The following is a 15,905-nucleotide window of genomic DNA, read 5'->3' as shown; positions in this document are numbered from 1 at the left end:
CAGGAAGCTGGGAATATATTATACTGAGACCCGAGAGTTTGCCGTACCGGGACCGGGGAGTTGCCGTATTGCGACCCGGGAGCATGCTGTACCTAGATCCGGTATTGTGTTGTTGCGGGACCTGGGAATTTGCTCTACCGGAGCACGGGAGAGTGCTTTTCCAGGAGCGGGGAGTGTGCTGTACCAGAACCCGTGAGTGCGCTGTACCTGGATCCGGGATTTTGCTGCAACGGGACCTGGGAATGTGCTATACCGGGACCCGCAAGTGTGCTGTATAGGTACCCGGGAGTGTGCTGTACGAGGACCGGGGAGAGTGCTGTACCGGGACGGTTCAGTGTGCAGTACTGGAATACGGAACTGTGCTTTACCTGGTCCCGGGAGTGGAGCAATATTGATCTGCTACAGATCTATTTGTCCTCTTACAATCCCTGTAACGGTGGACCAAGTTATCACTGGGCTAAGCATCTTTTAGTCCGATTCACAATCTGCTTTATTCAACCACAGGTAAAAGATACAGAACACTGAACACGATTCGATGAAATTAGTTCAACATCTGCATGGAAACTGTGACAAATAAATGGAACACACTTAGACTAAGGCGCACGAGTTGATTAGAATTAATGTAGTAACATTGATTATTTTTCTCTATTTGTCTCAGTGACGGTGCACAGTTTAATAGCATCCACAGTCTACCTGCTGCCTTGACTGTTTTCTGGTTTCTATCTTGTTATTCACAAAGGCTTCCTTCAAAGAGTGCCAGAGATCAGAGAAACTTACCGACACTGAGGTACTAAACATCCTCTGTATGACCGGACATTGTGCACAAGTGGATTATTTTTTTGGAAATAATCACAACAAGGGGTCATTCCCAAAACACCCCGGACTGCGTGTTGAGCACAGGACTGTTTAAAGCAGCTAATCGCTCCAGGGCAATTACACGTTCAAACCGCATCTGTAGTTAGATCATATCTGGGTCCTATATCGTGAAGAATGGCGACATTAACTTATTTTTAAGACGGGAGCAGAGTGTGAAATGTTTCACAAAATATTAAGAGTTAAATACGCCCAATATTAGATTCAACAGAATATGAAACAAAAATACCTGAGAATGTAAGAAAGTGTGAGATCTTCTCATCTAATTAATTTGACCATCATTGCGAGGGGATATTTCACTCCATTCCTCAACTCCTCTCTGAACTTCCTCTGAGTCACTGCATAAACAAAAGTGTTCGTGCAGCAACTCAGGAGCTGGAGCATGAAGCCGATTTCTCGCAGAAATGTGGGCAGGGGAACAGGATATCCCAAATAATCCAACCGCCTCAATATAGAACACACCATGAACACCACCCATAACAGGATGAAATTCCCTGATATAACAAACAGTACAACGATAGATTTCCTTCGGTTCTCCATCTCTGGGTCACTGGAACTATCCCCACTGCTCGGACCCCGGATTCTCCTGCGGGCTCTGCTGGCCACTACAATGTGTCTGACCGTTAATACATTGAGCAGTACAATCAAAAGAAATGGAATAAATGGCGTGAAAATATAATGCTTCAATTCAATGACAGCCCAGGCCAGGGAACGAGATACTTCGGGTGTCACGCGGCAAAACCAGGGACTGTTATTAAGCCAATACTCATTTCTATACAGAAAATACCAGAAAATATTCTTCAAGCCGCTCAGCACAGTAACTGTTCCGAGAACCACAGCCGCCGTCTTCTCGGTGCAATATTTAGTTTTCAGCTTCTGGCAACAAATGGCCACAAATCGATCAAAGGTGAAAGTGACCGTGAACCAAACAGAACAGTCCGTGACTGCATAAAGCAGGACGGCGTGCATATTACACAGTCCAACGTACCACAGAAATCTAAATTTTTCCCAATAAATAATCGGAACCTGCCTTAATATCAGATCGAAGATAACAACCAGTAGATCTGCCGCTGCCATCGCCACCAGGTAGCGAGTGACACATTTGGAGAGACCGCACTTTCCCCGAGACAGGATCACAATCGTCACCACGTTAACTGTAAAAAGCGAAACAGGGAAATGATTCACCAGACTCAGGAAAAACACTAATTTGATGCATTTCCAGTGAAATAAAGGAGCAGCTTATAGAACATGGGGCAATAATGATTTTCATAATAACCTTAAATGCGTTAAGAATTTGCATCTTGACTTTGTCTCCAATGATGGAATCCGATTATTTTAGCTGTGACGGGCTTCGGCAAATAAGTGAAGCAACGGGATCAAATGAAACATGGTTGAAAACAGAAACTTAGTCGAGAATGAATACAAAAGTAACCAAACGGAAAGCGAGAGCCTCACCGACACTTGAGACAGCGGGGGAAATAAAAGGTCAGATGTTTGCGTATTTGAATTGCAGTGTGTGTGTGTGTCAGCTGTTGGTGTGATATCTGGATTTAATGTCTCGAGCTGGGGAAGGGATAAAAGGGCCCAGGGAGAAAAAGGAATGGTGGAATCGCTGATAACCTTTGAATGGAATAGTGAGCTAACAACACCCATTGTCTGTGCTCATACATTGACGATGGTCACTTGTTCAAGCCATTGAGAGCAACTGTGCAATGACACAAATCAAACCCTCCCATCCAATGTATTAATGTACGTGAGAGACAGGAATATTGGAACAGAGGAATTGCAAGATTAAAAAACACCAAGGTCCATTGAGTGCACCTTCTACCTTCCCGGTAGTCGCATGATACAACGATAAAGGGGTTGTCGATAAATCATAGCAATCAATCTCTGACAAATAATGTACAACAGACCCAGACATGAGGTGAGGAAATCCTCATATTTAGAAACGTTTGAGAACCATAGATCCAAAACCACCTTTCGACCAGCCACACCCCCCCGCCCATCATGTTACACTTAGCAGACGTCATGTTTCATATTACTCATCTACTGTACCCAAAATGTTATTTTCTGAAAGAAACCTCACTAATGAATCAATACCAACTGCTTCCACCGTCTCCCTAAGGAGCCTGTTCCATAGATTGGCTGCTCAAACACAGAAATATTGTTTCTGCAGCTTACTTTTGACTTCACGCCCCAACTCACCCTTCAATTGCAGGCGTTGCCCGCTACTGTCCTGTTGTTCTGGACAAGGTGAAACGGAAACAGCCTGTCGTGGCCCACATTATCTAGCCCTGAGATAATTATTCCAGTTTTCTGCTCCTGGTCTAAAATACTAAATATTTCAATCCCTGTTCGTTTTATATTTTGGAAGTGAGGCCCAATCTGATACTCTGTTCCCTGATTCCCAATGGTCAATCATTGGATGACAGGAGTTACAGTCGAGCTAAGCTCCATGATCGGCAATTGAATATTCAGGGTCATGTGTGATGCTCCGCACCAAACAATACAAATGTAGAAAATGATAATATAATTTCGTTAATTTTGCAGGCAAGTTTTCTAATTATATTACAGGTAACATTTATAACAACGAGCATTTACATTAAATCGTGGAATAATATTACTGGTAATATAATACACCATAGAATCATAGAATCATAGAAAGTTACGGCACAGAAGGAGACGATTCGGCCCATCGTGTCCGTGCCGGTCGAACCGAACTAACCAGCTGAATGCCAGTTTCCAGCACTTGGTCCGTCGCCATGTCGGTTACGGCACTTCAAGTGCAAATCTATACTGTTTGAATGAGTTGAGGGTTCTGCCTCTACCACCCTTTCAGGCAGCGAGTTCCGGACTCCCATCACCCTCTGGGTGAAAATAATTGTCCTCAGTTCTCCCTAATCCTTCAAACCAACCTGTGATTACAAATCGATCTGAATTCTAGTCAAATAGTGTTAATCTTGCTATTTCGCTTCCGCAGTGCGAATTCAATAAACTTCCAATTTATATAGGGAAAATGCCGCATAAAATATTGAATGAGTTTCACTATCAGAATACGCCCCTTACATTGATTGTGGGTCCTGATCAGAGAAACGAAGCACTGTACCAAGCGGGCACGGGATTAGATTGTTAATGAAGAATAATTATTAGAAATAAATCCATTAAATGACGTGAATAAAATTAATAGTAGCTCACTGAACCATTCTAATTTAACCATTCAGAGACAGTGACACCAATGTAAACCATGAAGCGGTGGAAAGCGAGAGAGTTGAACCAGATTGGATCATAAATGCATTGGTCATTTATCTGGTTGGACTCATCTGTACAACTAAATAACTAAATATATCCAGCCGAAATTGCAGACCGTGTGAGATCATAAAACGTTTCTCACTTGTCAGTCGGACTCAGTATTTACAGCAGAATGCACACTTTTAATGAACAGAAAGATCCAGTCACATGACGTGTGTTGTAGTCTGAAAGAAGACCGGGATCTTAATAAGATCGCATGGAATGGGACTAATAATGACCACTTAGGCCACACTTTTCATTGAACTGACACCAATGAATGAGAATTCACATCAGTGGACCATGGGCCATTATTAAACACACAAGAGCAATGGAAAGAAAGAAAGAATTGCATTTTGATGGCGTCTTTCATAAACTTAGAACCTTCCAAGGTGCCTTACAACCAATGAAATTTGCAGTGTAGTCACTGTTGTAATGTAGGGAGAGTAATAAAATAAAGAGCTGAACAGGCGGATTAAGACGCCGCGAACAGATAAACTCGGCTTCCTGAAGTACCAGGTGCAGATATTAACTTACCCGGGACACCGAACGCAGCCAGGATGGGGTAGTAAATCAATTGTATATCATAAAGCGCCCATAGAATCTGGAGCTTGATCATAAAACTAAGAGACATTATTTCCCCTTCAGTCAGAAGCGATGATTCGGTGGTTGGTCCTGGTGCTGGGATCAATTCTCCGATTGACACATTGAGCGGATTTTCCTTAATTATAGCAGAGCGAATTCAACCGTTCGGAAAATGAAGTCCCGCGCTGACTGGGTTTAATTACAGTCACTGAACAAACACGCTGTGTACACAGGAGCTACTTCAGAACTTGTCTTCCTGGGGACGTGAATAGCCACGAAAAACATAAATATATATGTTGGTGATACTGGGCAAGCACGAAAAACCTAGATATTTTGAGTGGCGGTACCAACATACCCCGCAAAACCCAGATATATCAACTGGTAATCCCAGTAAACCGCGATAAATACAGATGTACAGGCCGGTGATCCCAGTAAACTCTGATCAACTCAGATATATTGGCTGGTGAACCCAGCAAACCCGAATAAACCAGAGATACATGTTGTTGATCTCAATGATCCTATATATAGGCTGGGATTGCAGGAAAACCTGACAAGCCCCGACACTAATATGTCCAGATATGTAGCCTGGTGTGTCAGCAAACCGTGATAAACCCAGTGACAGGGGGAAAAAAGAGTAGTGGTGAACTGTTGTTTTTCGGACTGGAGGGAGGTGTCCATTGGTGTTCCCCACGGGTCGGTTCTGGGACCACTTCTTTTCTTTATATATATAAATGACTTGGACTTGGGTGTACAGGCCACAATTTCAAAATTTGCAAATGACACACATCTTGGAAGGGTAGGAAACAGTGAGGAGGATAGTGGTAGACTTCAGGAGGATCTAGGCAGGCTGGTGGCATGGCGGGCACGTGGCAGATAAAATTTAACGCAGAAAATGCGAAGTAATACACATTGATAGGAAGAACGAGGAAATGCAATATAAACAGAAAGAGAGAGATCTCGGAGTATATGTGCACAAATCGCTGAAGGTGGCAGGGCAAGTTGAGAAAAAGTCTTAAAAAATAGACGGGATCCTGGGCTTTTGAAATGGCGGCACAGAATACAAAAGTAAGGAAGTCATGATGAACCTGTATAAAAGACTGGTTCGGCCACAACTGGACTATTGTTTCCAGTTCTGTGCACCCCACTCTAGGATAGATGTGAAGGCCTCAGGGAGGGTGCAGAAGAGATTTACCACAATGATTTCAGGGGTTTTAGTCACATGGATAGGCTGGAGAAGCTGGGGTCATTCTCCTTGGAACAGAGACAGTTGCGAGAAGATTTGATAGGCGTATTCAAAATCATAAAGAGTCCAGAAAGAGCAGATAGAGAGAAACTGTTCCCATTGGTGGAAGAATCAAGAACCAGAGGACATAGATTTAATGTGATTGGCAAATGAACCAAGGGTGACATGAGGAAAAACCTTTTTTACACAGCGATTGGTTAGGATTTGGAATGCACTGTCCCAGGAGGTGGTGGAGGCAGATTCAATCATGGCCTTCTAAAGGAACTGGATAAGAACTTGAAAGGGAAACAAATGCAGGGCTACGGGAACAGGACTTAGGACTGGGACTAGCTGGATCGGTCTTGCTTAGAGCTGGCACAGATTCGATGGGCCAAATGGTCTCCTTCCATGCTGTAATCTTCCTTTGATTCTATGACTCCATGTTGATCACTGTAATCGGTAATAAACTACGATATACACGCTGGTGATCAAAGTTAACCACAATCAATCTATATATTTATATATAGGCTGGTGACCCCCATAAACCCTGATAATCCGAGGTAGATTGTCTGGTAATCCCAGTAAATCTATTGATAAACCCAAATATATGGACTGATCATCCCAGAAAACCCACTGATGAATCCAGATACATAGGCTGGTGATCCCAGTAAACCCGATAAGCCCAGATATATGAACTGGTGACCCAAGTAAACTCTGATAGACCCAGATACATAAGCTGGTGATCCCAGTAAATCCGGTCAACCGAGATATATAAGCTGGTGATTCCAGTCCAGCACACTGATCAACCCAAATATATAGATTGGTGAACCCAGTAATCCCACATAAACCCAGATATAGAGGCTGGTGATCTCAGTAAACCCCGATAAACCGAGATACAGAGGCTGGTGGTGCCAGTGAATCTCGATAAACGTAGATATACGATGATGATCCAAGTAAACGCCAGTGAGCCCAGATAAATAGGCTGGTGATCGCAGAAAACCGCCCTTTTAAACGCAGATATTAAATTCATCCCCTTACGCCCCCACCTCAATGAATTTCGAGCTCAACACGTTGCTGAGCTGTTCTTCCGTCGCCTTTGCCTCCGCGCCCACTTCTTTGGACAGAAGTCTTCCCCACGCTCAGCGGACCCTTTCTCCCTTTTTCAGAATTCTCGTTCCACCTGGACCCCTTCATCTGGCCTCTTATCCTATCTGGAACTTTTCCTTCGGAACTGCCGGCGTGACATCGGCCGTTTCAAATTCTCTCCTTCTTCCACTCACTCTAACCTACCTCCCTCCGAACTTACAGCACTCCATTCTCTCAGGTCCAACCCTGACATTGTTATTAAACCTGCTGAAAAGGACAGCGCTGTTGTTGCGTGGCGAACAAACCTCCAACTTGTGGTGTCTGAACGAGAAATCTCCGACACCTCCTCCTACCTTCCCCTGGACCATGACCCCACCGTCCAACATCAACCCATACTTTCCCAGACGGTCAATGACCTCATGTCCTCGGAGATCTTCCCTACGCGTCATCTAACCTCATATTCACCCAACCCGGCATAGCTCGCTTCGAACTCCTTCCCACGATCGACGAAGAGGACTGTCCCGGGAAACGCATCATTTCAGACTGTTCATCCCACACGGAACTTATTTCTTCCCAGCTCAACTCTATTTTCTCTCCCCTTGTTCAATCTCTTCCGACTTCCACGTGTCCTCCTACGCCCTCCGCCACATTAACAGCTTTTAGTTCCCAGTCCCGAACTATCTCTTTTTCACCATGGACGTCCAGTCGCTCGACACTTCCATCCCCCACCATGACGAAGTGCGGCCCTTCCGCTTCTTCCATCCACTACCACCTTTCTCCATCTGACTGAACTTGTTCTTACGTTGAACAACTTCTCTTTTGACTCCACTCAGTTCCTCCAAATAAAAGGTGTTGCCACGGGAACCCATATTGGTCCTAACTCTGCCTGCCTTTTTGTGGGTTACGTGGAACTACTCAGGTCCCCACCCTCAACACTTTTTTCCGGTACATTGATGTCTGTATCAGTGCCGTTTCCTGCTCTCGCCCCGAACGAGAAAATTTCATCAACTTTACATCAAACTTCCACCCTTCCCTCGCCTTCAGACGGTCCATCTCCGAACGTTCCCTTCCCTTCCTCGACTTCTCTATCTCCATTTCCGTGAATAGGCTGTCAACCAATATCCATTACAAGCCCACCGATTCCAACAGCTACCTTGATTACAATTCCTCCCACTCCGCTTCCTGTAAGGATTGTAATCCCTTCTCCCAGTTTCTCCATCTCAGTCGCATCTCTTCTGATGATGTCACATACACACCGATGCTTCTGATATGTCTTCCTTTTTCCTCAACTGAGGATTCTCCACCACTGTAGTTGACATGGCCCTCGATCGTGTCCATTCCATTTCCCGCAAATCTGCTCTCAACCCTTCGCCGCCCTCCCAGAACCATGATAGGGTCCCCCTTGCCATCACCTTCCACCCCACCAACCACCACATTCAACTTATCATCCTCCGCCATTTCCTCCACCTCCAGCGCGATCCCACCACCAAACACATCTTCCCCTCCCCTCCCCCTTCAGCATTCCCGAGGAACTGCTCCCTCCGTGACTTCCTCGTCCACTCTTCCATCACCCCCAACACCACCTCTCCTCCCCACTGCAACTTCCCGTGCGAACGCAGGAGATGCAACACCTGCCCTTTCACCTCCTTCCTTCCCACCGTCCAGGGCCCAAACCACTGCTTCCAAGTGAAATAGCGGTTTACTTGCATTTCTTTCAATTTAGTGTATTGTGTTCATTGCTCATGCTGCGGTCTCCTCCAAACTGGGGAGAACATACGCAGATTGGGTGATCGCTTTGCTGAACACCTCCGCTCTGTCAGCAAGCGTGACCCTGACCTGCCGGTCGCTTGCCATTTTAATCGCTCCATTAACTTCAACTCTGATCTCTCTGTCCTCGGCCTCTTACACTGTTCCAATGAAGCTCAACGGAAGCTCGAGGAACAGCACCTCGTCCTTCGATTAGGCATTTTACATCCTTCGGGACTCAACATCGATTTCAATAACTTTAGACCATAACCACTGCTCCCATTTTTTTCAATATATATATTTGTGATTTATTGGACTGCAGCTGCTCATTATGTTGCTGATGTTGCTATTTACAGCCACTCCATACCGATCTTTTCCTTCTTAACTTGTCCCATTAAAACCCTCCTTGCCTTGCACCATCATCGCTTTTGTCATTTAATCACTCTTACCCTCTACCCTATCACAGACCTTCCCTTTTCTTCAGCTGTGTGTTTGCTCAAGCATCGATAATTAGCAGAGGAGAAAGAGGGGAAACTGAAGTTATGGACGAGACAGGGCCGAGCCAAATTGGAAGGGCAGAATTGTCCAGTGCTTGCAGTTTTGCTGGCGGGACATGTTTGCCAGTAGCCGCGAGGGGTCAGTTGTGTATTGACATTGTCGGGCTGAGGAACGAGACCCCGGGGTACTGACATCTCCACCGGGCCCCCGGGCACTTACCACCCCACCCCGCCCAAGGCTCTGACGCTCCACCCCGCGACTCTGACAATCCCAGGGCACTGACCCCCAGGACACTGAATCCCCAGGAGCATTGATCCCCAGACACAGTCCAATCCCCCCAACGGACACTAAACCCGCCGTGTACACTGATCCCACCTCGCCGGACACTGGCCAGCCCCCTCCCCAAGACATATGTCAAGAATGGAAAACTATAATTGGGCACAGACTTGAGAGACTGAGATTTCCCACTGGGGCAGAGAAGGCGAAGTGGTCATTTAACCAAGAAGATAGATGAGGGCTGTGCAGTAGACGTGGTCTACATGGACTTTAGCATGGTACGTTGTTACATAAGGTTAAAACTCACGGGACCCAAGGTGAGGTAGCCAATTGGATACAAAATTGGATTGACGACAGAAACAGAGGGTGGTTGCAGAGCGTTGTTTTTCAAACTGGAGGCCTGTGACCAGCGGTGTGCCTCAGGGATCGGTGCTGGGTCCGCAGTTATTTTTTATTTATATTGATGATTTGGATGAGAATTTAGGAGGCATGGTTAGTAAGTTTGCAGATGACACCAAGTTTAGTGGCATTGTGGACAGTAAAGAAGGTTATCTAGGATTTCAACGGGATCTTGATCAATTGGGCCAGTGGGCCGATGAGTGGCAGATGGAGTTTAATTTAGATAAATGTGAGGTGATGCATTTTGGTAGATCGAATCGGGCCAGGACCTACTCCGTTAATGGTAGGGCGTTGGGGAGAGTTATAGAACAAAGAGATCGTGGAGTATAGGTTCATAGCTCCTTGAAAGTGGAGTCACAGGTGGATAGGATGGTGAAGAAGGCATTCAGCATGCTTGGTTTCATTGGTCAGAACATTGAATACAGGAGTTGGGATGTCTTGTTGAAGTTGTACAAGACATTAGTAAGGCCACACTTGGAATACTGTGTACAGTTCTGCTCACCTTATTATAGAAAGGATATTATTAAACTAGAAAGAGTGCAGAAAAGATTTACTAGGATGCTACCGGGACTTGATGGTTTGACTTATAGGGAGAGGTTGGATCGACTGAGACTTTTTTCCCTGGAGAGTCGGAGGTTTAGGGGTGATCTTATAGAAGTCTATAAAATAATGAGGGGCATAGATAAGGTCGATAGTCAAAATCTTTTCCCAAAGGTAGGGGAGCCTATAACGAGGGGGCATAGATTTAAGTTGAGAGGGGAGAGATACAAAAGGGTCCAGAGGGGCAATTTTTTCACTCAAAGGGTGGCGAGTGTCTGGAACGAGCTGCCAGAGGCAGTAGTAGAGGCGGGTACAATTTTGTCTTTTTAAAAGCATTTGGACAGTTACATGGGTAAGGTGGGTATAGAAGGATATGGGCCAAGTGCAGGCAATTGGGACTAGCTTAGTGGTATAAACTGGGCGACATGGACATGTTGGGCCGAAGGGCCTGTTTCCATGTTGTAAACTTCTATGATTCTATAATCTATGATTCTAAAAGAGATGATTTATATCATGAATTATTTTAATGGAGTGGATAGGGAAAGAGTATTTCCTCTATTGTGGAGGCAACGGTTTAAGACATGACAATTAGAGAGTTTGGAAGGGTTTTGGAGAAATGTCCTTGCACAAGGAGCGCACAATGGAATGCTTTCCCACAGTTCGTGGGGCAAGATTGGCACAGTTGGTTTCATTTTGGAACTTCGGAATAGGAGGAGGCCATTCAGCGATTAATTTGGCTGATCTGTATCTTAACTGCATTTACTTTAGGAAGGATGTTCTGGCACTAGAAAGGGTACAGCCGAGGTCTACTAGATTGCCAGCAAGGATGAAGGACTTGAGTTATGTGGAGAGACTGGAGAAGCTGCGGTTGTTCTCCTTGGAGCAAAGAAGATTAAGATAGGACTTAATCGAGTTGTTCAAAATCAAGAAGGGTTTTAATAAATAGGGAGAAACTGCTTCCAGTGGCAGAAAGTTTGGGAAACAAAGGACACAGATTGAAAGTACTTGGCATAGAATAAGAGAGGTGATGAGAAGATTGTCGTTAAGCAGTGAGTTGTTATGATCTGGAATGCACTGCCTGAAAGGAAGGTCTAAACTGATACACTAATAACTTTTTAAAGGGAATAAACATATAAATACAAAGGTGACGTGAGGAAAATCATGTTTTACGCAGCGAGTGGTATTGGTCTGGAATGCTCTTCCTGAAACGGTGTTGGAAGCAAATTCAATTGTGACTTTGAAAAAGGAATTCGATAAATATTTGAAGGAAAAAAAATGACGGACTATGGGAAAGAGCAGGGAAATGGGACTAACTGGATTGCTATGACAAAGAGCCGGCACAGGCTCGAGAGGCCGAATGGCCACCCTTTGTGCTGTAACGATTCTATGATTCTATAATAATTGAAGGAAAAATAAAACTGTCAAAGACTAAACGTGGCCATTCTGAATGTTTCATTGCAGCCAATGTCATCGAGGGGGAGTCGGCCCAATCAAGGCGAGGCTTGCGTTCCCTGCAATATAGAAGGTTAAGACTCGATTTTATTGAACCTTTTAGAATTTTGAAAGGAATTGATAGGGCAGATGGAGAGAAAGTTTTGCCGCTGGTGGGGATTCTAAGGCAAGAATACATAACCGTAAAACCATAGCCAGGCCATTCAGGAGAGGTTAGGAAACACTTCTACATGCAAAGGGTGGGAGAAGTTTGGAACTCTCTCCCACAAAAAACAGTAAATGCTTGCTCAATCAACAACTTTAAACCTGAGATCGATAGATTGTTCTTGCCATAGGTATTAGGGGATATGGAGCAAAGGCGGGTGAAGGGAGTTAGGATACAGATCAGCCATGATCTCATTGAATGGCAGAACAGGCTTGAGAGGCTGAATGGCCTCCTCCTGTTCCAACGTTCGTAAAAGAGCAATCAAAGCTGGGCATTCTGGGTAAGTTTGTCTGCAAAGTCCAGCAGAGGCATTCGATCCATTGTATATTGGAAATCCTTGGCTTAAACTGTGCATAAGAGACAAAGGAGACTGCTAGCAATAATGAGAGTACATGGTATTGGAGGCAACGTGTTGACTGTGCAGGGAATTAGTTCGGAGGTGGGAGGCAGAGAGTAGGTGCTGCTTTGCATTGCTTTTCCAAACTTTTCCTGCAGAGCGGTAGTGGACCCGAGAGTAGAAGACTGAGATTGTGGAATAAAAGCAGCAGCAGACCTGCACCAAGAGACAACTACTGTACACATTTCAAAAAGTAACACCTTCCGCATGGGAAACGTAGGGATTGATTCAAAACATGCCCAACCGATTTCGAAGTCGGAGCTCTGGCGTCAGAGTCCCGAGCTCACCATTACACCATGGAATGCGCATACAATGATTGAACTCCTTGTCCAGATTTCAGATCATAAGCTCCATCTGTCTATTCTGAACCCGCCACCCCGACCCTGATCCCCTCCCTGGACGCTGACACCCTCCGGATACTGACCAACACCCCACCCCACCCACCCCCGTGGGAACTCACTGTCCCCCCACAGGCAATTATCTCCCCAGACACTGACCCCCACCAGGGCACAGACGCCCTCGACACTGAACACATTCCCGGACGCTGAACCCCACCTCCAGACACTGTCACATCACAGGCAATGATCACCACGGACATTTCTCCCTTCCAGGCACAGAGCACAACCCCCAACCCGCCCCCCGCCCAGACACTGACCTCCTCACAGACATGACGCCACCTTACCCTGACCCTGTCACTGAACCCCAGGGATCATGATGCACCCACGCTGATATTAACATCACCCACCCGAAACTGCAGCCCCCCCCCCCCCCCCCCCCGCCCAGCACACTGAGCACCACCACGCCCCACCTGCTCCCTGGATGGTGAAAGCCTGCAGGAAACTGACTCATCCCAGGCACAGTTCCCCTTGATGCACTGACACCCCTGATGACTAAACCCCACAGAAAGTGATACCACACGCACATTGACCATCCGGATACTGACGACTCCCACGGCCACTGATCCCCCGACGTGCTCTGAACCTCAGAGCACTGAGAGCCCCAGGACACTGATAACAACAACGGACAATGTCCAACTCCCGCACACCCCTGACACTGTTATCCCCCGGACACTGAACATCCCACACTACCGCCCGTACACTGTTCTCCGCCGGACACTGACCCGCCGGATACGTTTCTCCCCCGGATACTGACACCCCGGCCACTGTTCTCCCGGGACACAGCCAGTCCCCGAGACAGTGACGCGCCCCTGGACACTGACCCTACCCCCGCCCAGGGCATTAAACGCCTAGGCACTTGCCCCCAGTCCCGGAATAATGATCCCACGCCAGTCGCTGACAGGGTACTGACACCTACGCCCCCCTCCCTGGGCATCGCCTCCACCCTGGACACTGAAACCACCGCAGAACACTGAACCCAGACACTGTCCTCTCCGGACACTGACCCCCAGGCACTGACCGAACCTCCCCTGGGCAATGATCTCCCCCTCCCCCAACCGCCTTAGTCACATGCCAAGAATCGGAAACTATAATTGAGCAGAGACTTGAGATACCGAGACTTTGCAATGGATCAGAGAAGGCGAAGTGCTGATTTAACAGATGTTTTAAATTATGAACTGTTTTGATGAAGTGAAAAGGGAAAGAAATGATTCCTGACATCACCCCTGAATGGCCTCGCTCTAATTTTAAAGTTATGCCGCCTTGTGGTCTGTATCAAGCTTATCAATTCCTTAAATCATCTTAAACACCTCAATTAGTTCACTTCTTAATCTTCAGTACTCAAAGGAATATTAATGTGGTCTCTGCAACTTATTCTCATAATTTAATCCTTTTAGCCGTGGAATCATTCTGGTGAATCTGTGCTGCAACCCCTCCAAGGCCAATACAGTTTATCCTTCCTGAGGTGTCGTGCCCACAACTGAATACAGCGTTCCAGATTAAATCTAACCAGAGCTCTGTACAGCTGTAACATTATTTCCACCCCATTTTATTCCAGCCTCCGTGAGATAAAGGACAACAGCTTTTTAAATTATTCTAGCTTTTCGTGATTTCTGGGCTCGGACCCATAAATCTCTCTCTCCATCCACAGTTACTAACTTCTTGCCATTTAGACAATGAGAAAATACTCTGATCTATCTTTCTCAGGTCCAACGTGGTGACCTTACACTTTCCCACTTTGAACTCCTTCTGCCACAGTTTTGCCCACTCATTTAATGTATCAATGTCCCTTTACAACTTTCTGCCCCCACTTCACGTTGCCAGCTAATTTGGTATCATCAGCAAACTTGGATATACAGCTGTCAATTCCTTCATCCATGTCATTTATAAATATAGTGAATAGCTGAGGCTCCAGTGCAGATCCCTGGGGGACACCGCTTGTCACATCCTGCCACTTTGGGTACATATCTTCCGCGGCATACTGGATAATTTCCTTTATTAGCCGAGGCATAGACTATAAGGTAGGTTATGGTGGAACTGTATAAAACACGAATTAGGACTCAGCTTGAGCACTGCCTACAGCTCTGGTCACCACATTACAGGAAAAATGTGATTGCAGGAGAGAAGGTACAGAGGAGATTTACAATGATCTTGTCAGGGCTGCAGAATTTTCGCTATGAGAAAAGATTGAATAGGCTGGGGTTGTTTTCTTTGGAACAAAAGAGGCTGAGGGGAGATTTAATTGACGTGTATAAAATTATGAGGGGCCCAGATAGAATGGATAGGGAGGACCAATCTCCCTTTAATAGAGGGGTCACTGACCAGGGGGCATAGATTTAAAGTGATTCGTAGAAGAATTAGAGGGGAGATGAGGAGAAAGATTTTCACCCAAAGGGCGATGGGGGTCCGGATCTCACTGCCTGAAAGTGTGGTAGAGGCAGAAACACTCAGCTCATTTAAAAAATACTTGGATGTGCACTTGAGCCTGTAGGGTCTCGGACCAAATGCTGGAAATTGGGATTAGGCTGTTAATCTGTTTTTCGGCCTGCATGGACACGATGGGCTGAATGGCCTCCTTCTGTGCCATAACATTCTATAAATACAGTGAATAGCTGAGGCCCCTATATAAATCCCTGGAAGACACCACTCGTCACATCATGCCACTTTGAGTATATATCCCTATCCCATTATCACTACTCTATGTTATATTTTGTTAACAGTCTCCTATGTAGAACCTTATGGAAGTTCATATAAATATCATTCATAGATACATCCACCATCAAAAAATGCGGGGGGTGGGGGGCTGGGGGTACACCATCAAGAATAATAAAGATTGGATAGGCCGGGGTTGTTAGCTCTGGAACAGACAATGCAGATGGGAGATTTAATTGAGGTGTGTAAAATTATGAGGGACTTGATAGAGTGGATAGGAAGGACCCATTTCCC

General features: G+C 45.9%; 1 protein-coding gene across 1 annotated transcript; it reads right to left on the bottom strand.

The window, feature by feature from the left end:
- Positions 1–1,131: 1,131 nt before the first annotated feature.
- On the bottom strand, positions 1,132–4,792 carry LOC137302206 (probable G-protein coupled receptor 139). The gene is made up of 2 exons (XM_067971865.1): positions 4,696–4,792; positions 1,132–2,027 (listed from the first exon to the last, which is right to left on the bottom strand). Exons 1-2 carry the CDS (start codon positions 4,790–4,792, stop codon positions 1,132–1,134), a joined length of 993 nt encoding a protein of 330 aa, XP_067827966.1.
- Between the last annotated feature and the right edge of the window lie 11,113 nt (positions 4,793–15,905).

The sequence above is a fragment of the Heptranchias perlo genome, chromosome 35 (genome assembly GCF_035084215.1).
Source record: "Heptranchias perlo isolate sHepPer1 chromosome 35, sHepPer1.hap1, whole genome shotgun sequence".
Classification (NCBI taxonomy): Eukaryota; Metazoa; Chordata; class Chondrichthyes; order Hexanchiformes; family Hexanchidae; genus Heptranchias; species Heptranchias perlo.
Note: the sequence above shows the minus strand (reverse complement) of the source record. Positions and strands in the feature narration are given on the sequence as shown.